At 44.0% G+C, this 24,376-nt stretch overlaps 1 protein-coding gene across 2 annotated transcripts in view; it reads right to left on the bottom strand.

The window, feature by feature from the left end:
• Positions 1-841: 841 nt before the first annotated feature.
• LOC107113320 (potassium voltage-gated channel subfamily D member 3) overlaps positions 842-24,376 on the bottom strand; it is a 503,767-nt gene continuing 480,232 nt past the window's right edge. Inside the window, exons 4-7 of one of the 2 annotated variants that reach the window (XM_015414636.1) lie at positions 19,665-19,757; positions 13,296-13,352; positions 7,118-7,365; positions 842-1,043 (exon numbers count right to left, since the gene is read on the bottom strand). In XM_015414636.1, the coding sequence (XP_015270122.1) occupies positions 842-1,043; positions 7,118-7,365; positions 13,296-13,352; positions 19,665-19,757 (600 nt within the window). The remainder of the gene's footprint in view (positions 1,044-7,117; positions 7,366-13,295; positions 13,353-19,664; positions 19,758-24,376) is intronic. The other variant, XM_015414637.1, reaches the window with a different exon arrangement.

Below are 24,376 nucleotides of genomic sequence, written 5' to 3'. Positions count from 1 at the left end.
CATGCAGGTGTTGGTTTGCTACTGTGCATTCGAGGCTAAAGCCTGCAAAGACACACTCATGCAGAACAGGATGCACAGTCAGTAGAACTGTTAATTCTACAGGAGCTACTTCAAGCATGTTGTGGCCCATGCAAATAGTTAGTCTTTGCAGGGTTGAGCCAGGAAACAGGAATGTGTGCTCAGATCTCTTGTTACAGTGTGCCAGTTTTGTGATTCTCTTGCTCACTTTCACACACGCACGCGCGCACACACACAAGAATGAAAATTAAAACTCCTGTAATAAGTGACTTCTTTGTCTAAACCTTCAGCTATAAAAAAAAGAAAATGTGTCATTTTGGTTGATTAAAGATTCTGCTGCATGAAGAAAAAAAGTCACAAAATCCATTTTTATCACCTTTTTTCAGTCATTTCCTCATGAATAAATATTATCCATTAAAAACCTTTACAAAGGTGCTGAGATACACAGTGTTATAATTCTGCTTCTTTATTGACTTCCTTGTAGCTATGACAGGACTTCTTTTTTTCCACTTTCTGGAAACTATTCTATGCTCCATATCCTGGAACGAGTTTTCTTCTTGTTTATCAACAAAGAGATCCTTCCACTCCTCTCCACACACCCCAGCTTCCTGCTTCTTCTGAGCTCACTATACAGCATGAACGTGAGTTCGAAGGAAGCTGCCTCAGCAGCCCCCCCCCCCCTATGAATTCTTAGATGTTGGTCAGGTTGGTCTAACCATCCATCCATCCATCTAGGCACAATTTGCAGCAAAGAAGGAACATGGAGGTGGGGAAAGGGAGAGAAACGTTGGCCTTCCAACCGCTTCCGCTGACTGACAAAGCCTTACAAAGCTGAAACCTTGACAATGTTGCTGCTCGAGGCGGTAACGTTCCTGGAATGGTTGGGGCTGGATGGGGCAGGCCTGTTTTCACCTTCTGGTGTAAGCGCTGGAGGGGTTGGGATGCTGATGATTGCTGTTGTTATTTGGGAGGCTTTGCAGTTCGGTCTCAGCCCGTCATCTGATTTCATATTTAGACTGGAACGGCTGTAAGACAAAATACAGTTTTAAAAAAAACCTTCAAAGGGAGTGGAAGACAAGAGCTGCACTTCATTCCATGCCACATACATTCTTGCAATATTTGGTCTTTATTTTTGGTTGAGGCTATAAAGTCTACTCTAGACTGAAACAAGGCATCAGAAGGACAAAACAACTGGTTTGGTGAACCACAGGTTCTCTGGGTTAGTAGAAAAGCAGATCAGGGACTTGAAATCTCTCCTGTCTTGGATGGGGTTATGATCCCCTTGAAAAGCCTGTTCACAGCTTGGGAGCACTACTTGACACAGCAGTCGCCTTTGAAAACCAGGTGGCTGAGGTGGCTTGGAGTGCTTTTGTCCAGCTTTGACTGGTGCACCAATAGTACCCATCCCTGGTTCAGTTAGATTTAGCCACAGTGATCCATGCCTTAGTTATATCTAGACTGGGCTACTGCAGTACACTCTACTTGGGACTACCCTTGAAGAGTGTTCAGAAGCTGCAGCTAGTGCAGACTGCTGCAGCTAGACTGCTAGTTGGCACCAGCTACCGGGAGCATGTGATCATGATACTACAGCAATTGTACTGGCTTCCAATCTGCTTCCAAGCCCGATTCAAGGTGTTGGCTTTGTCTTTTAAAGCCCTACATGGCTTGTGACCAGGATACCTGAAGGGCTGTTTTCTCCCATATGTTCCTGCACAGGAGTTAAGATGACAGGGAGAAGCTCTCCTGGCTGTCCCATTGACCCAAGAATTTCATCTGGTGGGTACAGGAGCGATGGCCTCTTCAGTGGAATCCTCACAGTTATGGAGCAGCCTCCCCAGGGAGATGCACCTGGCCCCCTCACTTTCAATCTTTAGGAGGAAGCTGAAGGAAGTTTTAGGACTGGATTTCTGATTGTGGTTTTAAATTGTGGTTTTTGCTGTATTTTTATAATTATTTTATTTACATTGTAAGTCATCTGTGCGTTCCACAAGGTAGAAAGACAGCTAATAAACGTTTTAAATAAATAAAATATATGTTACGACCCTAAGCACCAGGCTGCTGTGAAGGGGGGGGGAGGGAGAAAGTACAAAATTCCCCAGGCCCACATTGTGTTGAGACCCTGGTAGCCATTTCCTCCTTTTTTGCCATGGCATTGGTCTGCTCTAGCTGCATGGTAAACATGGCAGAGAAGGGGGAGGAGGAGGAAGTCAAGGGAAAGGCCGGTAGGAAAGGTGCTGAGGGAGGTAGAGAACTTAGTTGTATGCCTACCTCACTGTTTTTGCCTGCCATAGGTTAGTTACTATTAATTTATTTATTTGATTTCTACCCCACCCTCCCCATCAAGGCGGGCTCAGGGCAGCTTACAAACATTTCATAAAGTACAAATAAAAACCTATCATAAGCATATAAATTACTTAAAATAACAGTCATTTAGACACATAAAATGCTGGAACATACTCAGGCAACAAGGGCAACAGTTCTTTATAACATAGCTTAGGTGACTGTTGAATGTCAATACTTTCACATCAGCCCAGTTCTCATTTATTATGTGATGAGCACAGGCTGGAGACCGTGATGGTAGGACCCAGGGCACAGACTAGGGCTGCCAATTGGGGGCGGGTAGTGGGTAAACCCCCGCTTCGGAGGCCCGATTTCTGGTGCCGTGGAATTGGGCCCGGGGGGAACTCCACCCCCCAAAGCACAGCGTGGCTCCATCACCAGAGGTGACGCAACCACGTCAATCACGTTGGGGGCGTGGCCCCGATCGTTGGAGGGAAAACTCTATGGTGATCGACCTTCATGATCGACGTTGCATGCCACTTCCGGTGACGTGCTGGCGGCGCGCGGTTTGCGCGCGTGCACATCGAAGAACGGCTCCCGGAGCCCGGTGAGGCTCCCCCGCCGGTAAGACATTTTGACTTGGCAACCCTAGCACAGACTAGAAAGTCAGGGCACAGGGACACTCCTCAGTGTATAGTGCGGCTCCTTAGTCAAACGTCTGGTGGAAGAGCTCTGTCTTGCACGCCCTGCGGAACTGTAAAAGGTCCCGCAGGGCCCTGATCTCTTCCGGGAGTTTATTCCATCAGAATGGAGCTGCCACCAAGAAGTCCCTGGCCCTAATTACCGCCAGTCTGACATCCCTGGGGCATGGGAGGGCCAACCAATTTCGCGCCCCTGAATGCAGTGCTCTCTGGGGAACATGTGGGGAAAGGCAGTCCCTTAGGCATGCCAGACCCTGACCATATAGGACGTTAAAGGTTAAAACCAGCACTTTGAAACAAATCCAGTATGCTATTGGCAGCCAGTGTAGTGCTTTCAGTACTGGCTGGATGTGCTCCCACATGGGGATACCCATCAACAGCCTGTCTGCTGCATTCTGCACTGGCTGCAGTTTCTGTATTTGCGACAAGGGCAGCCCTATGTAGAGAGTGCTACAATAGTCCAGTCTCGAGGTGACCATCACATAGATCACTGTTGCCAGGTTGCCACAGTCAAAGAAGGGAGCCAGCTGCCTAATCCAAGAGCACTTCCAAACTCCTCACCTCTGGCACCAACTGAGCCCATCAAAGGTCGAGAGTGGGATCCCTACCCCCAGACCGTTTCAACTTAGACACAGGACCTCTGTCTTACTCAGATTCAATTTCAATTAACTCAGTCTAAGCCAACTTGCTATAGCTTGCAACACTTGGTCTAGATCTTCCAGTGTAGAGTCAGATTGGCCACCCAACAGCAAATAGAGCTGGGTGTCATCCGCATACTGGTGGCACCCAAGCAATCTGGGCAAGGGGGTGCATATAGATGTTAAATAACATTGGGGAGAGTACCTCCTATGGGCACTCCAGAAGACAGTGGATGCCTCCGGGACAGCTGATCCCCTAGCGCCACCCTTTGTCCCCGACCCTGTAGAAAGGATGCAAGCCATTGTGAGGCAAGCCACTGAACTCTGGTGTTGGCGAGGTGGTGGATCAGTAACTGATGGTCGACCGTGTCAAACACCGCCACCAGGTTCAACAACAACAGCACTGCCGATCCGCCTCAATCCAGATGCCTCCAAAGGTCATCCATGAGGGCAACCAGTGCTGTCTCTGTCCCATGTCCCGAGTGGAAGCCAGACTGGAAGGGGTCTAAGACGGAAGCATCATCCAAAAAGCTCTGTAACTGAACTGTCACAGCCCTCTAGATTAGCTTGCCGAAATAGGGCAAGTTGGAGACTGGCAGGTAATTAGCCAATTTGGCCAGATCCGGTGATTTTTTTTTTTTCAAGAGGGGACGAACCACGGCCTCCTTAAGTGTCCCAGGGAACAAGCCCTCGAAGAGAGACCTGTTAATGATCTCCCCTAGGGCATCTCGAAGCCCATCATGACCCGCTTTAATGAGCCACGATAGACAGAGATCAAGGAGGCACGTGGTAGGGTGTACAGTTAAGAGCAGTTTGTCAACTTCCTCTAGGCTGAGTGGACTGAAATAATCCAAAACCTGACCAGAAGATGTGCATGGAGCCTTGAATTTACTCACTGTTTCAAGTGTGGTGGGGAGGTCAGGGCGGAGCGACAAGACTATCTGTGAAATAGCTCACAAAGGCCTCACAATATCCAATTCCCTAACATTTGACATACCTTGTGGCAGAGTTGTCATTGACCAAATCGTTCTAAAATAATTGGGCTGGGTGTGAGCTCGCAGACGCAATGGGGGCTATGTAGTACTTTTTCTGTAGCTTTGACTTCCCAGCTTTGACTGACTAGGGATGGGTTAGTTACATAGCGTTGCCAGGCCCCTCCTGGCCACCGGCAGGGGATGGGGAGGCAACCCCTCCTCTAAGATGTGGAGTCTTATGAGCAAAAATTCTACTTTGTGAGCTAATGGCATTAAAGTTGTGAGCAAGCGATTTGGCAGCTGCATAAATTAGTTTGCTCTGGAGCCACCCTTCCTGAGCTAAGACAAAAATCTGTGAGCTGGAGGCTAAAAAACTGTGAGCTAGCTCATACTAACGCAACTTAGAGGGAACACTGGTGTGTGTGGGGGGGATAGGTTTGCTAGATCCAGGTTGGGAAACCCTGGAGATTTGGCGATGCAGCCTGGAGAGGACAAGGACTTCAGTGTGATACAATGCCATAAAACCCACCCTCCAAGGGATCCATTTTCTCCAGGGCAACTAATCTCTATAGTCTGGCTGTAGTTTCAGGGGATATCCAGGTCCCACCTGGAGGCTGGCATCCCAATGTAACCATGGGCTTGGCATGTGGTTTATTTATTTATTTAGATATTTATACCCCACTTTTCTCCCCAGTGGGCAGCTTACAAACTGTTCTCATCTCTTCCATTTTATCCTCACAATAACTCTGTGAGTTTGGATTGACTGAGCAAGATGGACTGGCCCAAGGTCAGCCAATGAGCTTCCATGTCTTTTGGTTTTCTCACTAGTTTAGTGGTCAACAGGGGCTCAACAAGCCAGGGATATGAATAGATGGAGGGAGGGACCTTCAGAAAAGGGGACCGGGCTGATCTCTCGCTGCCTGGGACAGTAAAGATTCTCCCCCCCCTCCTTACATTGCAATGCATGAGGGAATTAACAGAAAAAGTGTTTCTGTGGGCCAAATTAGGTGCGATGGTGTCCTCATGGCTGCCACAAGGATGCTGCCAGCATTGTAAATTTTAAAATGCTGAGAAGGCCTGTTCCTGTTTGGGCCCACAGCATGGTGCTCTTGTCTCCTCCACACCTTGTTGCATCCTCAAGGTCAAACTAGACAAGATGCTGGAGAATCAGTGATCAGATCCTCCTAGTGTCTTTACAAAGTAAATTGCAGCTGCGGGCAATTCAGATTTGAGCTGCACAGGGGAAAGAGAGGGGTGTCTAATCCTTCCATCCCTAGACAGTTACACCTCCTATTTAGCCTTGAGAGGAAAGAAAGATGAGCTTCCATCTTTGTGTATCTTTTTCCAGACCATGAAAAAGCCCAATGATTATTCCATTACTATTTTTAATACATTGTTGTGCTTCTCTATTCAATTTATCAGGTTACCATGTCTCTGCAGAAGTCTTAAAAACATGGAGGCTAGAAACATTTCTTTTAGATCTGCATCAGTTGCATCCTATGATTAATTAGAGAGTGGAAATGAAATTCAAATGATAGGGCTGCTCAACGCGCAATTGCCTAGCTGCTGGAGTCCAGCATTACAAGTCTGCTTGAAACACAGGGGGGTGGCCTTTATGAAGACAAAGAGCTCTCTGGGGTTTAAATTCCTCTTCGAGTGACTCACAAAGAGGATCCCCTCCAGAAACTTCAACATCCATGAATGAAACTCCCAGCCTTATATTTTCTGTTAACAGTGGGCATGGGGGGGGGGAGGTTGACAGTTTGGTAGCTTCTGCTTGTCCTGATAGAGGTACTTCTCTGCCTGAATCTGATCCACAAATTCAACTATACACAATCAACACATCCAAATGCTGCTGTATTTTTCTTTTTGCCATTGCAGTTCAAATATTTCCGTTTCCATTTCCTTCTGAAAACAATCATGTAATCTACAACTAAACTGGCATTTCTGCCCAGGTAAAGTTACTGCTTTCTTTACTGTTAGAGGATCTGGTGCCTGTAATAGTTGCACAACAGCCAAATTTTTGCCAGATACTCAGGCAAGAAAAACTGTCTTTGGCTCTTCATGTAGTTACGACCATTATATATTTTTTGTCTCTCAGCACTATACTCTCGACAACTCTCTCCCCTAAAATGTCTGTACAAGATCTTTGCTTTTGACATCAGCTTTAATTCCTAGAGGAACTAAAAGCAGCCTGGGCAAGTCTGTGGGCCTCTGCTTTTGTGGCTTAATTGCAGCTATCTATTTCAGTGTGATCAGGAGCACCGTGTCTCTATGCAATATCTCTTCATTTCCTACAAAAACAAAACCGTAAAGTCAATATTTAAAAATGTCAGAATTCAACATTTCAGGTTTACAGACTGCAACATCTTCAAGTGTAAGCAAAATTTAATTTGGTTCTCGTTTCTGTCAAGCCGTATCCCCCTGCAATTTACCCTGGAGCCCAGTGTTGCAGAACGGTGCCAGCGCTGCTTAGGTTGGTAGCATGAGTACCCTCCCGCTGTACCTTGTCGTGAGTGAGGGCTGCTCACTGCACTGGATGTGTATGGTGCTGAGTTCCTGCATGCTCCGCAGCCGGGTAGCTGGCACATTGGAATTCGGGAGGTGTGTAGACTTCTTGCTGCGGCGAGAACAGCAGGAGGTGGTCAGGCCATGGTGACTCGAAAGAGAGGGGCTACGAGTGGATGGGTAGTTTTGCATTGAGCTCTCCATGCAGTTCTGCTCAAACATCTGCTCATCAATGAACTCGTGGTTCTGTCAAGGAGAACAACACCAACACATGTTAGTAACTTCTCAATATGGTCTCTGACATAAGTAGTCCAGCAGCTAAACTTCCAGACAAGTATTTTGGGTTTTCTTTTCTTTTTGCTGAGCCTTTAGGAACCATCATGGCAGAACTCAGTGCTGACAGTGCTGAGCTGGTGGCGCTTTCTCTGATGTTTGAATGGGCGCACAGGGACTAGCTCAGGCCATAGTCACAGCCATAGTCCATGTATGATCTCTGCATAGGATTTTAACTGGAGGTAACCAGGGAGTGCCACCAGCTGACTGTGCATTTGACTAGTGGTGATGTAGGAAACATCTAAGCCCGCCATAAGCTCCTTGGAGGAAGGACAGGCTAAAATGGACTCAATAAATGAAATAAATGCATTCTCACATTTTCTCCTTGGTCCCAATAATGTGCATCTTACCAAGAGAAGCTTGGATTGAAACACACATGCAACATTCTCAACTAATATACGGCTTATGCATTTTAGATTCAAGAATTTACTGTAATAGCTGCGTGACAAAAGGACACAGATACCTTAGTGGTGGCCCAAATAGCTGTGGAACTTTCTTCCTCTGGAGCCTTGCCAGTTCCTGAGCCTGGACATTTTTCATTTCATTTAGAAAATGTATGAATTGTTTTTCCACTGTAAGTAGGTGGCACTCAGTGAAACATAAAATTATAAAAGATCTGCAGGGTTTTTTTTTTAATTATATGGGTTGCCTTCTAATGCCTGGGAGTTGCATGAGTCAGGGTAATTTTAATTCTGGTTGTACAATACCCAGCAATGGTATTCAAAGGTTTGCTGCCTCTGTATATGAAGGCTCCCTTCAGTCACCATCAATGGCTATTAGTCACTGAAGGGAGCTTCCGTATACTGAGGCAGCACAACTCTGAATACCAGTGCTGGGAGGCAGCATCAGGGGAGGGCCTCAGCCTCTATGCCCTGTTTGGCCCTCCAGGTTGGCTGCTGTATGTAGCAGTAAGCTGGACTAGATGGACCACTGGCCTGATCAAGCAGGTTTTTCTTATGTTCTTAATGTTTCCTTGATTTTTTAGTGGATCATGTATGTTTTTAAATCAAATTTTAATGGTATTGCCAGTCCTGAGGCCTTTGTAACATAGAGACATTTGAATTCCATAAATTTGGGCATAATCCAAATGGGAAGTTCTCTTGGGCAAGACCCATTGAAATAATTTATTGTTCCGTATTTGACCATGGCAATTCAATTTCTTTTAAATATGATATCATTCCAGTGGATTATGTGCCTAATACAAAACGTTTACTATATAATTATGATACACTTACAGAATTTGACACTACCAAACCATTACATGCCTAGGAAGGCTAAAATGGGTGGAGTGTGCGCTATCAAAGACTCTCTCCAAATTTATGGCAATCCTTTGTTTTAATTGTGCTAGGTGGATTTTGAGGTAAAGGTCCAGTCTGAGCCTGCCCAGTGGTCATCCACAAACCAAATACAGCCTAACAACCAGATATTGTTGCCTGCTAAGTGCTTGACATTCTCACTTTTACTGTTGTAGGGAGGCAACCGGCCTTGTGGGCTCAATGAGTTTCAGGGAGTAGGAAGCCCCTCTTATCTGTAAATACATTTCCTAAACCCTTCTCATGTTACCCTGATGGAATTTATATAAAATTCCCATCTTGCTACTGCAGGGATTATGTTCTTTCCCTTGAATATAGAACAGATGGTACTTGTCCTACAACAGATGGATGTCTTGGTCAGCAGCTGTTTTTACCGGTTTTTACATGGCTGTCTGTCTACCTATTATTAATCACATTTATATCCCATGTTTGTGCCATCATGGGACTTATGGTGGTGTACTCATAGGATTCCAAGGAGATCGCTTACCCAGGCAATGACCAGACCCGTAGTGGGCATCCCACACATTATGGTTGCTATGTCAAGCGCCATCTGATTATACTTTGGGACCTTCCTTCACCTTCCTACTTCTTCCTCTGCCTCTTTGCCTGGTGCTATTTGCTTCAGGTATGTCATAAATTAAATAACAATGCAAAGGATGGAAGACTGGGTTATGACAGGCACAGCAAACACAGAATTATTTACAAAACTGAAAATAAATCAAGATTCTCATCCTAAGATATGTATGTGAAAGAGGAACTTAAAAGTGTTTGAGCCATAACCCTTAGGGGCAATCTTGGATCATTCACAGATCCAGGGGTCATTTTGGGGGGGACGCGGGGGGACACCATCCCCCCGGGTGAGGTGCGGGAGGGCGGGGCCTGGAGCTCCCTGCTGGTGCCCGCTGGAGGTCGCCGCCGGCTGTGGGGAGGACACACTTCCGGTGATGTCAGGGGGTGTGGCATATGCTAATGAGTTATGCTATCCCCCTAGCTCTTTTTCTACGAAATGACCCCTGCACAGATCACTGTGTTTCTGTGAATTAATCCAGAGGTAGTAACTATGTTGCTATTCACCTAATCACTTGTCTTTATATTGTCAGAAGAAGAGCTGGGAGCACCTTATCTTGCTTCTCTCTTTGCTTCTTTCTTTAAATTATACCAGTCTCAGAATTTGAAATTAATCCAGGAATTGTTATCCCTGATTACTGATATATACATACATGCACACAGTCCCAGAGTTTTATCCAGTGTCCTCAAACTAATTTTGCAACAAGACCGACTATGTTGGAGGATGTAAGGGACAATGTTGATCACACCTGCATCATTGACTTTCTGAAGGTTATATCTGCACCAGTTGATTTTCTCTGGATTTGTCATCTAGAATAACTGCAAAGAACTAGTGCAATCAGTACTTCACTCTGTCTCCAATCCAGACAGTCCCTGATTAACACTTCAAATGTGAAAAGTTAGTGCCTCTTTAAAGAGATACCAACATTTCCAAGAGAAGTTTGAACAAATGTCAAGCCTAGGTACTGAATGATGAATCAAAACAGCTGATTTTGTGTACAGACATAAATTCACCACAGAAACCTTGCTAATTTCTTTTCTTCTGCTAACTTCCTTTTCTGGACTGCAAAACAGAAGTGTTTTGAACATTTTAATCCTGAGAGAAAAGTAAGCACATAAAGGTGGGAAATGTGTATAGATTAGTAGTGGAACAACAATCATTCTTCCAGATCAAAAGCCTTGTCACATTTCATTTGGTTTCGTTTCATTTTATTTCTGTTCTCTGCTGGTCCAGGAAGTAATCATTGTGTATTCCCCATACAAAAGAACTTTCTCCTTCAAGAATTGTGGACTTGATCTTTAAATGTTTCTTCTCAATAAGGCGAAGGGACTTTATTTATTTAGAAGAAGAAAAAGAAGAAGAGAAGAAGAAAAGAGAAGAGATTGGATTTAGATACATATACCCTGATTTTCTCCCCAAGAAGGAACCCAAACAGCTTGCAATATCTTTCGCTCCTCTTCCATTTTATCTTCACAAAAACAACCCTGCGGAGAACATTACACTGAGACAAAAATAGATTCAGGTGAGTCTCCCTGTTGGTCTGAAGCAATAGAACAAAGTTTAAGTACAGTGGCACCTTTAAAACCAACAAAGCTTAATTCTGGGAATAAGCTTTTGTGTGCATGCAAGTTTATACCCAGAATTAAACTCTGTTGGTCTTAAAGGTGTCACTGGACTCAGACTTGTTTATTGATACAAAGACAGAGTGTGTGTACGTGACTAGCCCAAGGTCACCCAGCAGGCTTCCATGGAAGAGTAGCAAACCTGGATTTGAAGTCAGATTTAGATTCTGCTAAAATAAGTTATAAGTTAGTTGTTGTAGATTTTCCAGGCTGTATGGCTGTGGTCTTGGCATTGTAGTACCTGATGTTTCGCTGGCAGCTGTGACTGGCATCCTCAGAGGTATAACACAGAAAGATGGAATACTCTCTGTGTCAATGTGAGAAGAAAAATGGTAGGCAGGTAATTTATATCTACTCAGGAAGGTGGGGTAGGGCTGAGTCATTATCTTGTAGGAGTTTCCCAGGCTGTGACATGCTAATGGAGGAGCTTTCCTGAGGAGGTTCTTTTGCATATGGATTGGATGTTGAAATTCTAATCATATCTGTAGTGCTGTTGTGAGATGTAGAATATTTTGTGTGTTTCAGGACTGGAAACCATGCCCTATTTATTTTTAAACTATCTTCCTTCCTGTTGAAATTGTGTTTATGAATTTCAGTGGTTTCCCTGTGTAATCTGACATGGTAATTGGATATGTTGTCCAGCCCGGAAAATCTACAATAACTAATGAACTCTGGCCATGAAAGCCTTCGACAACGTATTAAGTTATAAGTTGTCTGGGAACATAAGCATAGATACCAGTTGCTGGGTGGGGGCAACATAAAGGGACAGTAAACAGTGCTGACTTTGATAGCTCAATGGGCTGATCCAGTATAAGGCAGCTTCACATGTTCATATGGGGCTCTGCTTTTAAACGTTATAACAGCAACATGGGATGAAGGCTGATCCAGGGAAATCAAAATGTTTTCTAATGTTTTCTTTTTTGTTCTAATAAATTAAATCAATGCGTTATAAACATATAACATATAAAAGTGCTACTATGCTTAAATTTGAGAAGATTTTGGGGGAACAATGTAGGGCATGGTTGTTGAAATATGCAAGGTCTCTTGTGCATAGATAAAGAAAATGACAAGAACATCCTGCAGGGGACAGCAAAGGGGACAAGTAGTTAGCATAGTGAGATTAGGGACTTCCTACTGTTTTCAAAGGGGCTGCGGTGGTTCACGTGGTTGAGACGCTGAACTGCAGGCTGGAAGGTCGGTAGTTCAGCAGTTCGAGACCTGAGTGCCACGTGATGGAGTGAGCTCCCATCTCTGGTCCCAGCTCCTGCCAACCTAGCAGTTCGAAAGTAAGAAATTGCAAGTAGATAAATAGGTACCACTTCGGTGAGAAGGTAACAGCGTTCTGTGCACCTTGGCATCTAGTCATGCTGGCCACATGACCACGGAAACATCTTTGGACAGGGCTGGCTCTTAGGCTTGGAAATGGAGATGAGTACCGCATCCCTAGAGTCGGATTTGACTGGCTTTCAAGCAAAGGAAACCTTTACCTTTACTTTACCTTTACTATTTTCAAATAGTCTCCGTCCTGTCTCCTGATTGGCTCAGTTGGGGTTTTTCTTGCTCCTGCTGAGATCTCTTTGTTATTGACTCTCTCCTAGCTAGTTAGAGTCAGACTTCTCTTTCTCTCTCCTCTTTCTTACAAAGTTTGTTCTCTTCTTGATAAACTGACTTTATTCTTTAAACAGCTTGTGCTCCGCTTTACTGCATATCTATACTCTGCCAACAGTGGCAAGGGGACTGCAGCAGAAAGAGGCCCAGGGCATGGTTAGAGGACAACTGATACAGCTTGCTGAAGCTATGGAGGCTTGTGTTTGGTCAGTGCCTGGATCAGAGACTTCCTGGGAGTCCCATACACACTGCCTTGAGCTCCATGATGGAAGAAAGCAGGTTGTAAATGTAACAAATAAAGCAAGTGGTTGTCGCAACACATGAAGAGCATCTTGGAAAAAAACAAATCTAGGGTAGCAATTGCTGGGGTGGGTGGGGTGGGGAATAACACAGCAGAGGAACGGTTAATAGTGTCTTGTACTCATTTACAAAGGGGAGAAAACTCCAGAATATCCACGAACATCACAACCACACAAATAATGCAGATACTCAACATTCAAGCTTTTTCTTAATAGAACTATACAGCATGAAACAAATGACCACCGATAATGCAGTTATGGTTTTGTTTTGTTTGGGGTCCAGCAGTCTTCGCAGCACTCAAAGCCACCAGTCAGCAAAAAGACCTCTTGCATGCACAGTCTGCCCAAACCAGGATCACTAACAGGGAAGGAAACATCACTGAAGACATGGCACAGAGACGGCAATTAACGGATTGAATTAAGAAAGAAATACCTTGAAGGTGGAAGTTCGTACAGATAACAGGGGATCATCCACAAGATAGGACAATCCCTACAGGACAACATGTCAACAAAAGATAAAAACACCATTGATTGTTCATTCCAGCATTCCAAAATTCAGTCCCAGCATTCCACTTGTCATCATACAGGTTTGAAAGGGCAAAGGCTTTTCCTTAACAACATGTTTGCTGTGCTTTGAAGTTAAGCCGCTTTTAAAACCTCCTCAAAAGAAATCCAGATTTTCTGATTCAAATGGCTCAGTACAAAACCACAACAGACTATTGCTGTTCAACTGAGTTTCCACCAACTGGTCTTTCACAAGACAACCACACAAACAATGCAAGCCACATGATAGGATTAAAGTGTCCATATGTTGTCTGGTATATAAAGAGGGTAGCTCAAGGAATATGGGATGCGTATTGATATGGGATAAAGGATACATTTACTTGATATGGTTCTTCTGTTTTTTGTAGTTAGTAACAACCTTTCCAAGCTTTGTTCCACTTTATTCATTGGATCTGAGGTGACTGACAGCCAATAAATTTAACACTAAAGTTTTAGCAGCAACAGAAAATACCATGAAAATGATTTTCTGGTTCGAGGAAAGGTGAATTGCCCTTTGAAACCTGCTGGTAACTCTGATGCATGAATCATTCCTCATTCCATTGGCAACTTTGTAACATTGCAAAATGACTCTTTGGTGTTCCAAGAATTCACAGGCTATGATGAGATCTCTTTCATTAGAGTGATGCTTTGTTAATTAGTTAAGTATGATGGAAGGACATGCATTTCAGCAAGAAAGCTGACTGAACTATTTTGATGGGTGCATCGAAAAACATACATTAAACATGCTGCATGTCAGTCCTTGAATGGCAACCTCTACGTTGAAAATGATGGATGGTTTAGGTCAGCAACATTCCTTTTCTAGTAACCAAAAAGCCATTTAACACCTGTTCAGGTTGCAGTGAACCACTCCTGATTCCGCCACCCCCCATTTCCTAATGCACCATAAAGATTTTTCTATTATGATCTCAGGTAGCTGAAGGACAGATAGCAAATAGTTTATTATATTTTTACCATTAGAACACCCATTGATTATGAATCCTTTCCCTTACCATCCAGCTTGAACTGTATGGGAAACTTTAGAAACTCTTTTGACTATCCTTACCCTTGTTTATCATCAAATGCAGTTTGTCCTCCATTACTTACCATTATAAGCATCCAACTCATTCAGTTGTCTAAACCCGCTCTCAGCCCTTGTGTAGCTCCACAACACTTTGAGCCTATGCAAATAGCACTTCTATTTTGTTACCAGTGTATTAATCTGTCATTTCCTTCATGATACTTAGGCTAGAATGCCTTTTCCTCCATTTATTCCATTTTAGACCCACAATAAACCTGTGAGGAGTGCTTGGCACAAGACTCCCCATACTCTTCATGGCAGAGAGGTCATTTTTATTCAGTTCTTTCCAGTCTATATCCCACTGTTCAATATGACACAACACTTTTTAAAGCCATTTTTCCGAAACACACAAATTTCACATCTTAGGTGCTCCCACTTGGATAAAACAGGTTATTTATGGGTCCACGAGATGCCAACAGGCACAGACACAACCCTGTACACATGTTACAGTGAGCATTCATATATCCTGTGTGTATGTGTGTACCTCTCTTTGTAAGACCAATCCAAGAAATACTCACTTTAAAAAAAAAGCAACAGGGAATAAATGTGGAGTTCAATCAAATGTTCAGCCATACACACATCAAATATATTATAAGAATTACTGAATCTGCATGCAAATGAAAATCATATGTACACTGTACACAGGTTGCATACATGCTTACTGTAATCTGAGTACAGTGCTACACTGGGTTGTATCCTAGCATCCCATTTGATTAAGGGTGATGCATCCCATTGGCAGGAGGCACATGCCTCCAGTTCAAGAGAGCCCTCTGCTGGCAACTAATGTTGATGGATTGTGCTGCACTTGAGCAGGGAGGTAGGATACAACCATATTTTAATTATCCGAGAAGGTATCATGACTGACACTACTTGGAAATGGAATGAGTGTTATATATCATGGACTACTTTCCCCCATCTAAAATGTATAAATAATAATAACACCTAGCAGCATTTACACAGTACTTTAGAGTATTTAGCATGTGCAAGTGTTGAGGCTACGTGTTTGTTGAATGTGAATGGGAAAAAAAAATGCTTGTTGCCCTAAATCACAAAAAAATGCCAACCCCATGCATTGAAAGGACTGCAGGTGGTATGCCCTCGTGCTATGCAGAGTGCCAAAATCAAACATCTGGAAAGGGCTATAGTGAGCTGTTCATGAAGGAGAGATTTGAACTGGAGACAATGTGGCTCACAGCTTTGCCACTAACTGCAATCCTAAACAGTTAATCTCTTTAAATTCATTGAAGTCAATGGGCATCAATGGTATATGTAACTCAGATTGTGATTGTGCTGTGTTTTATGTTAATTTGGAAGATTATTATGAAGAATTCAAAGAAGCTGTTGGAACAATCTTCCTTCATTGTTTTGAGGCTGTTTTGACTAATCTCCCTCCGTATGGCTTTGCTTTGAACACTACTGTGGTGTGAAGGCACAATAAAATGGGGCCACTTTTACCAAAGTATAGGAGAATTTTCGGTTTGCATATTATGTCTGTTGTGCTGTGATGTTTGCTGTTCTCATTCATTCAGTGGAAGAAAGTGATGGGGTAACTTTTACAAAATAATCCTATACAAACCAATGGGGCTGTTAGGGGGGAAAGATATTTGCATATAAGCCAAGGATTCCAGTTTAAGGAGACCTCAAATCTGAAAATACCTTTCCTGCGTCAGCTTTTTGTTCCCTGAGCTTTCATTTGAGCAGTGCAGCACATAGCCAGAAATGCTATTTTCCATGAGGAAAACAGAGCCCCCCCCCACGCCCTGAAGACACATAAATATGTTTTTCAGGAATGGATTTGCAGGATTCCTTCAATCTTAACTTAAGTGAAGCAAGCCTTTTAAAAATGTTTTTTGGAATTCTGCTGAGAACACAATTGCAAATCGATTCTTGTGTGTGAATAAGCATCTTTCTATTACATCTCATGTAGATGGCACTGAGGGCATGTCTACAAGTGTCTATTTTGTGGACTAAATATGCTCATATGCACTTTGGCACTTATAGAGCACATGTGCATGCATGTGAATGGGTTGGATCCTATCAGCTTTCCTGCTCAATGTCATTTAATTCCCCTCATTACTATAGACCCCTCCTATGTGTCCTCTGTCCTCACAGGTCCCACAGTTCTCAGCACAGCCTTGTTGGTGGTCAAAAGGGGCTCCTTCCTCATTCTTGCCAGCAGAAAAGCTGATTGGATCCAACCATGGTCTTCTGTCTGTTCCTGTAGCTGGCAGGAATGACGGGCAGGTCAGCATCAGCTGTCTTCAGGGCAGAAAAAAGTATAAATTTCCCATGGAAAAACTGCAATTCTGGGTCTGTGCTGCATTTCTCAAATGGAAATGTAGGAAGCAAAAACATAACTGTCTTGTCTTCTGAAGCACAGTGGGTAAGGGAGCTGTAAACAAGGACATGAGCTGTAAACAATGCAACATGAGCTGTAAACAAGAACTTGTAAGAATTGGTGGCTCTGGTTAGGGATGTGCATCACCATGTTAAAAACTAAAATACATCCAGCCAGTTCAATGGGGCCAATATGAGTAATGTCAGGCAAAGGAGGATTACATCTTCTGCATTCATATTGCATAGTGTGCATGAATGACTGCAAATCCTGAATCACAGGCATCTGTCATATCCTGCAATTCATGGGATTTCTGCTTTCTTGTTCTCTTTCCGTAGTCACTGAAGTGTGAAGATCTGCCTACCTTCTAAACAACAAAGCTCTCAGCCTGAGGATGCCATGGTGCTTTCATTTCTAAATATCATCAGCCAATCTACAGCCAATGCAGGCCAGATCTACATCACAGACACTGACTCACAGCACACTACTAGTAAAGAGCACCTGTCCTTTAAATCTTTCTGGCACTATCGCGTAGTGCAACAAATTTTGCAATTGGTGATGTGGCCTTCCAAAGGGTAGAGTCTCAGTGTCACAGAGCAAAAAGACACTCTCTTCTGCATTCTGATTTTCATCACTTGTGTGTTCCTATTACTTTAGGTCCCCCCCCCAATGTGTTTTGCTCTCTCTAGTAGTCCCAGAGGCAGCAAAATACATGTGGAAAAGGGGGGTAACCCCCAAAGCAATAGGGACAAACGAGTGACAATCTTATTTGGGTTTCACTTACTCTTGCCTCAGTGAACTGAGTTGTGAGAAAATCAACCTTTTGTGCTCTTTTAGTTAAGTGCATTATTTTTATGAGGAGATGGTCACGCCCTAAAGAAGTGCTAGGAATAGGGTTGCCAGGTCCAATCTTCTCCCTGGCAGGGAGATTAGGGGGCATTCCAGGAGGGGGTGTGGCCACCCCCAGTGCGATGATGTCACTCTGTGTGACCTCATCAGGCCCCCACTTTCCTCCTATCAATTAAAGGGAAACTTCCCTTTAAATGGCAGGGGGGGGGGGGAGCGAGGCCCAAGCACTCCTGCCTTGCAAGAGGCAAAATTGCCCATGGCTCCCACTCGGGGCCCTGTCCTTGCCAGGTGCAGCTGGTGGGCCCAATCTCCAAATGGCAATGCCGCTTGGAATTCAGGCATGCTGTCGGCAGCTGCCCCTCTCCCTCCCCTCTCTCAAGAGAGAAGAGAGAGGGGAGGAAGAGGGTGTTTGGGCTTGGGGGCAGGGCTTTCCTTGCCAGCCAGTTGACTGGAGGTGGGTTGAACCCCCCCAAAAGCGGGTAAACTCCGCCAGACCAGGAGGTCTGGCAGCCCTAGCTAGGAATGCATTATGGGGCTCAGACTAACTGCAATGCCCAGCAGAGTGACATCGTTCTAAGCACATTGACCTCAAAGGACTTAGAAGGGTGTAACTCTGTTTAGGATTGCACTGTACACCATCTAAATGCAGCTGCAGTACAGAAGAATGTGCTTGACTTTGTTACTCACTCCCACTGTATACGCTAGATGCAGTTTAGCTGAGCAGACAGCAGAAGGTGGTGCACCATCCTGAGCTTGCAGTACGTAGAAGGCATCTTCCTACATTATTTTTCTTGCATCTAACAGAGGAGATGCCAGGATATCAGAGAGTCCTCTCTATTAAACATACCATGGGCTGTTCCTCACAGAGGAAGCTCTGTTCAGGAGCAAAAGATCCCAGGTTCAATCCTGGCTGCTTTTTAAAAAAGGGATCTCAGGAAAGACTTTTGTATCTGAAACTGCCTGTAAATCTAAGCAATATTGAGCTAGATGAACCTATTGTCTGGCTCATTTAAATATAAAGTTCACTGTGATATGGGTGCCTTTCCTTTATGGGTGGCTTTCATTTATTTGTTAAATTTCTGGAGGATCCTGTCTTGAACTGGAGCTATTTTTTGAGAAACAGTTGTAAAATGATGTGTTTGAGGTTTTTAGTCCTATTTGGAAGACTCGGCTATCGCACTAAAATGGCTGGCAAAGTTTCTCTCCAACTTGTTTCTGGGTGTACCTGGGGATTTCTGTTCATCAGTTTCCAAGGGTGGAACTTTCCTTGATAGTGAAGTGATCCACTGGCACACCTAGAGACCAAGACTTGATGCATTTCCAAGCCCAAGCTTGTTACAGCCAAAGAATGCACTCCCAAGGAGAATGAGTTGCTATTGTTAATTTCAAGTGACATTTCCCTCTCAGCTTGATTAACCCAGTCTTCACCTCCTACAGCTGACACCAAGTGGTTTGTGTTCAACACATGTCTATAAATAACAAGGGGAAAGATAAGAAAAGACTGAATCTTGTGAAGTAAGTGTAAACTTTTGATTCCAACTTGTCCACAATGTTAATACTTTTAAGCCAGGAGTAAACAAAAGGAAGATCATGGGCTACTTGATAGGCCATTCGTCAAAATCTGCTGTTTCCTGGGACCCTTAGAAAAATCAGATACTGATCCAGAAAAGCTCACTGTATAAATATCCTTCCTTCACCCAACTCTTGGCTAAAAACAATAAGTACTGCAATAAAGATGAAGGCAAAAGTATGTATTACAAAATATGAAAAAGTCAGATTTCCTCTGTTTTAAGGAACAGCTGCAGTGAAAGTGTTTACCAATCATGGTATATCATTGCAAGCTGCTGAGATTAACATCCCATCAATAGTAGGTTCATATTTTCATCTCAGCCAAGGGCATACACTGTTAGGTGTTTGTGTGATGTATCCTGCAAAAGGTGTAGTATACCCGCATATGAGCGTTCAGCAAGGCTGGAAGGTTTCCTTTTGCTACTTACAGTTGTTTTTTCCAGGCAGTGCAGCAGGTGGTGATGCTGACTTTCTATTAGAGACGTGGATTTGCTGATGTTGTGCTCATCATCAATAGACCCCTAAAAGAGACAGAAAAAACAAGCCATGAGACTATTGGCACAGAGAGGGGAAAAACTACATTAATGCTTCAGACAGGAAAAGGGATGGGAAAGAAAGGGAGATCATTTTATCTTAAACACGAGTTTTTCTACTTTTTGCCTGTTTAGGGAGTCAGGACAACTCGTGATGGCCACCTCAGATAGTGAAACATATCATTTTATTTATTTTGTTTAAGATAGTTATATCCCACTTTTCTCTCCAAAGGGGACCCATTAGAAGTTTTATTCCTTTTACCCAGAGCCATTGCAAAACATTTTTAACAATTAAAGGGTACATTTCCAGATTTCCTGCAATGTCACACAAGGGTCTAGGGGAGCACTTTTCAGATCATAGTCTGCTTTCTTGACCCTTTTAACCTTCTTAAAATTGTCTTGTGAATGCTTGAGCCTTGTACTGAGTCAGACTATTAGTCCATCAAGGTCAGTATTGTCTACTCAGACTGGCAGCACCTCTCCAGGGTCTCAGGAAGAATAATAGAATCACAGAGTTGGAAGGAGCCATACTGGCCATCTAGTCCAACCACCTGCTCAATGCAGGATCAGCCTAGAGCATCCCTGACAAGTGTTTGTCCAGCCGCTGCTTAAAGACTGCCAGTGAGGGGAAGCTCACCACCTCCCTAGGTAGTTGATTCCGCTGTTGAGCAACTCTTACCGTAAAAAGGTTTTTCCAATATTCAGTTGGTACCTTTCCACCCTTAATTTAAACCCATTATTGTGAGTCCTATCCTCTGCTGCCAACAGGAACAGCTCCCTGCTCACCTCGAAGTGACAGCCCTTCAAATACTTAAAGAGAGCAATCATGTCCCCCCTCCACCCCCCTTCTCCAGACTAAACATTCCCAAGTCCCTGATCATCCTCTGTATCTACTCTCCTCTGCACCCGCTCCATTCTGTCCACATCCTTTTTGAAGTGAGGCCTCCAGAACTGCACACAATACTCCAGGTGCAGCTTGACCAATGCAGTGTACCACAGGACTATGACATCTTGCGATTTGGATTTGGATGTTATGCCAAATGTGAAAGAGATCTTTCACATCACCCACTACCTGACAGTTTTGACTAGTGGTGTCAGGGATTGAGCCTGGAATTTCTGTAAGCAAAGCCGATGTTCTGCCACAGCTCCTCCCTAATTACTTGGCTTGTTTATGCTGTCAGGCCAGCTCTGACTTCACTTCCTATGACAAACCATGTCCATAAAACAGAAGGTAGGCAAATTAACACAGACATAAAGAGAAACTCTTTTCTGCAAGGCATATCATCATCTATGGGTAGCAGAGGATGCCTTCATTCACAATTGGTTTGTGTTTTTATGGTGTTTGCATGAGTTGTGATGTAGACGAAAGGTGCTCTGTAACCCTGTAGGGATGACGAGTGGCTTTGTTGGCTTGGTAGTTGAGAGGCTAGTTATATGACTTCTTAATAGTCAGCACTTACATAAGTGAATGTTTCCAGAGAGAATAGCCTCAAGAAGTTTCATGCTTCTGTCACTGCGAGCGACTGATATCCATCACTTCCAAAAGGATCTCTTCCTAGTTGATAATTTTATAGAGTAAAACATGCACAATTTATCCTCAGTGACTGTGGGGGATCCAGATGCATTTTATTTATTTATTATTTATTTATTAGTTAAATTTATACCCCACCCTACCCCGCAAGCGGGCTCAGGGCGGCTTACATAATTGGTCTATAGGTGACCGTACATTCACATAAAAACAATTTAAAATTCAATACAATAAGATAGAACACAACCTCATAAAGTGCTAGTGCTAATACACTGAATGCATAAGATGGCGTGCTGAAATTACCATACGACTAGACAGTTTCGCTCAATGATCTTCCAGAGCACGGTGGTAGCAGCCAGATGTTAGTACTATGGGCTGGCTCGGTGGTGGTTGGGGGCGGCGGCTCCTAGTTGAAAGCCTGGTGGAAGAGCTCCATCTGGCAGCCCTGCAGAACTGCATAAGATCCCGCAGGGCCCTGATCTCCTCCGGGAGCTTGTTCCACCAGTGCGGAGCCACCACCGAAAAGGCCCTGGCCCTAATAGTGGTGAGCCTGGCATCCCCGGGCCCAGTGCCACTCCTGAGCTGCACTGCTGCCAGTCCTAGCACTGAATCCCAGGTTGCAGGGCTGCTGCGCCCAGGCCTGGTGTGGCCCCTGGACTTTCCAGCAGCTGCTGCTGGGCCTGGCACAGCCCCCAGGCTCTCCCTGGGCTGTCCTTTAAGGTTTTAATGGTTACATTTCCCATTTTCGGTGTTGATGAAGTTGCTTTTAAAATGGCATCTCTGGTTTGTCTTCTTAAGAACCTGACCACTATTTCTCCAGATAGGTTATTTTTTAAATGTAATTGGAGTATGCCCTATAGACTGACTCCATTTCATTTACCAGTTCATCCACTGTTAAACCTACCACTGGAGCGATAATCTCACCAAGCACCCTCTTCAAGTCTTGCTGATCTGTTTCAGGAACCCCCTGAAACCTGAGAATTATGTTAGCTTTTTCCATCTGTAGCTGCAAAACTCGATTCTCTTGGCAAATCTGCTTCGTTTCCACATCTCCCAACCTTTTCTTCAACTTCTTGCTTGTTCTTTAATTTTCTCGCTTGCCTGCTCCACTTTCTTCTCTGTTTCATTCAGCTGAATCTGCTGTGCTGCAAAGTTTTTATTCATCATGGTCAATTGCTGGTTAATACCATCGAGTTGCTGCATCACCGGCTTGAGCATATCTGCCAGGAGTTTGAGGACATCTGCTTCCTCTTCCGGTCTCGGACTCTGACTGCCTGGCTTCGTTTTAAACTTTCTCTGCTGGGCCGCCATCTTTCCCATTTTTGTTTACAGTTTCTACCGCTTCCACACAACTCAGAAAACTCGCCAAATGACTTTGCGATTCAGATAAGTCTCTCAAAACACTTTCGGTTTACTTCCTCCCCTCTCCCCCTTCGTGTCCGTTAGCTGCTCATTCACACAAGAGGTGTCCCTCTTTGCAATCACTGTTTTCAACCGCGGGGGGGGGGGGAATCGCTTTTCAAACTACTCCGTTTTATTCAGAACTCATGTTCATTGTCAGTCAGTTTCTCTGACCACGCTCAGTTTTACACCATTCTGCTCGATCTCCGGCACTTGTCCCGGTCAGTCCAGCTTATGCCCGAAGGCCACACAGCAACTGGACCGTCGGGGTGGAGGGGAGCCTCAATTCTCTGGCATCACGCCATCGAAGAGGCTACCCCTCAAAAGCCCCCTGGCCTGGAGCCTATCGCAAAGGCTCCGCGGGTGTGTCACTTGAGGTGGCACCCCTTCAGGCCGCTGGTGTGTGATTCGCCCTTCCCCATTGTGGGGAGAGCATCTGCCATCGCTGTTACGTCGACCGGAAGTCCCCCTTAATTTTTTATTTCAGATTTTTTTTTGCATACTTGGGGAGTCCCCCAGGTGTGCAGAAAAATCTCTTTAGCCTCTGTATGGCCCCAGTCCACGGATTTCGTGGCCACACATGGCTAATAGTATATAAATGGTTAGCATAATAACTGATGGTCTGAATAGAAATCACAGCTTGTGTGAAATAGTCTATTGCTTTAACAAAAATAATAACACTGTCCACTTATCTTTCCTGGTTTTGTAATACTTTGACATCTTTATACATTATAAATGAAACTTGGAGGAAAAAATGGACATTCTCTCCAACTTGGTTTGGCCTAATAAGCCACCTCATGTACCTTGGGTGACCCATTTCCCTGGTCTTTAAAGCAATCATACTGTTTTAATAAGGACACCATCTGGTATTGAAGCACCTGTTATGTCACTCTCTACTTGAAATGCTTTTGTGTGTGCTTTAGAGATCCAGATTTCATGAATGGGCTGTGCACATCATTGATCTTTTGACTCAGTCAGGATTTGCCCAGAAACTGAGAGTAAGGAGCTAACAAGATGCAGGCTGCTTGGTCTTTTTTATACACTAGGAAGAGGATTCTTTAGCTTTCCCTTTTTATTTTTGTGGTTGCAACTTTGGAAACTACATGGCTAAGGATTTTTTGGGTATTAATTTAAACTCCCTGACCCTGAACTCCACCTCAATTTCACAGCATGTCTTCTGTGATCACTGCCATCAATTTTATTTGTGTTCAGTAGTAGGGATTTTCAAACACCATTAGACTCATTAAAATGGCAATTATGTGTTTGAAGGAGCTTCTTAAAACTTTACTTGGTGCTCAGCAATAAGATGGCTTAAATGGCTTAGATTTAGAGGGTCTTCCTCCCTAACGCTGTCTACAACTTCATCAACAAAATGTGCTTGTGACTATCATTCTTGTTACCACTGTATCACCACCTTGAGATGCTTGTATTGTAAATAAACTGGCAAGCAATTTTTACAGTGTATTTGTAGCAGTCCAGCCTTGTGAATCTTCCATTTCAGAGGTTAGTCCCAGAAGTGACATCCGTCCTCTCTAGGAATGACTCAAAACTCTGGTTTTACCATAGAGTTTCCAGTAATTTCTAGAGAGATCACTTCTGGGTTTCCCTTGGAAATACAAAAAAAATCTGGACACACACGACTAAAACAGATGAACAAATATAAGGTCAATGGTCGTGT

Source organism: Gekko japonicus, unplaced genomic scaffold (assembly GCF_001447785.1).
Source record: "Gekko japonicus isolate JY-2015 unplaced genomic scaffold, Gekko_japonicus_V1.1 scaffold912, whole genome shotgun sequence".
In the NCBI taxonomy this organism is placed as follows: Eukaryota; Metazoa; Chordata; class Lepidosauria; order Squamata; family Gekkonidae; genus Gekko; species Gekko japonicus.
The sequence above is the reverse complement of the archived record's forward strand: the minus strand, read 5'-3'. Positions and strand labels throughout refer to the sequence as shown.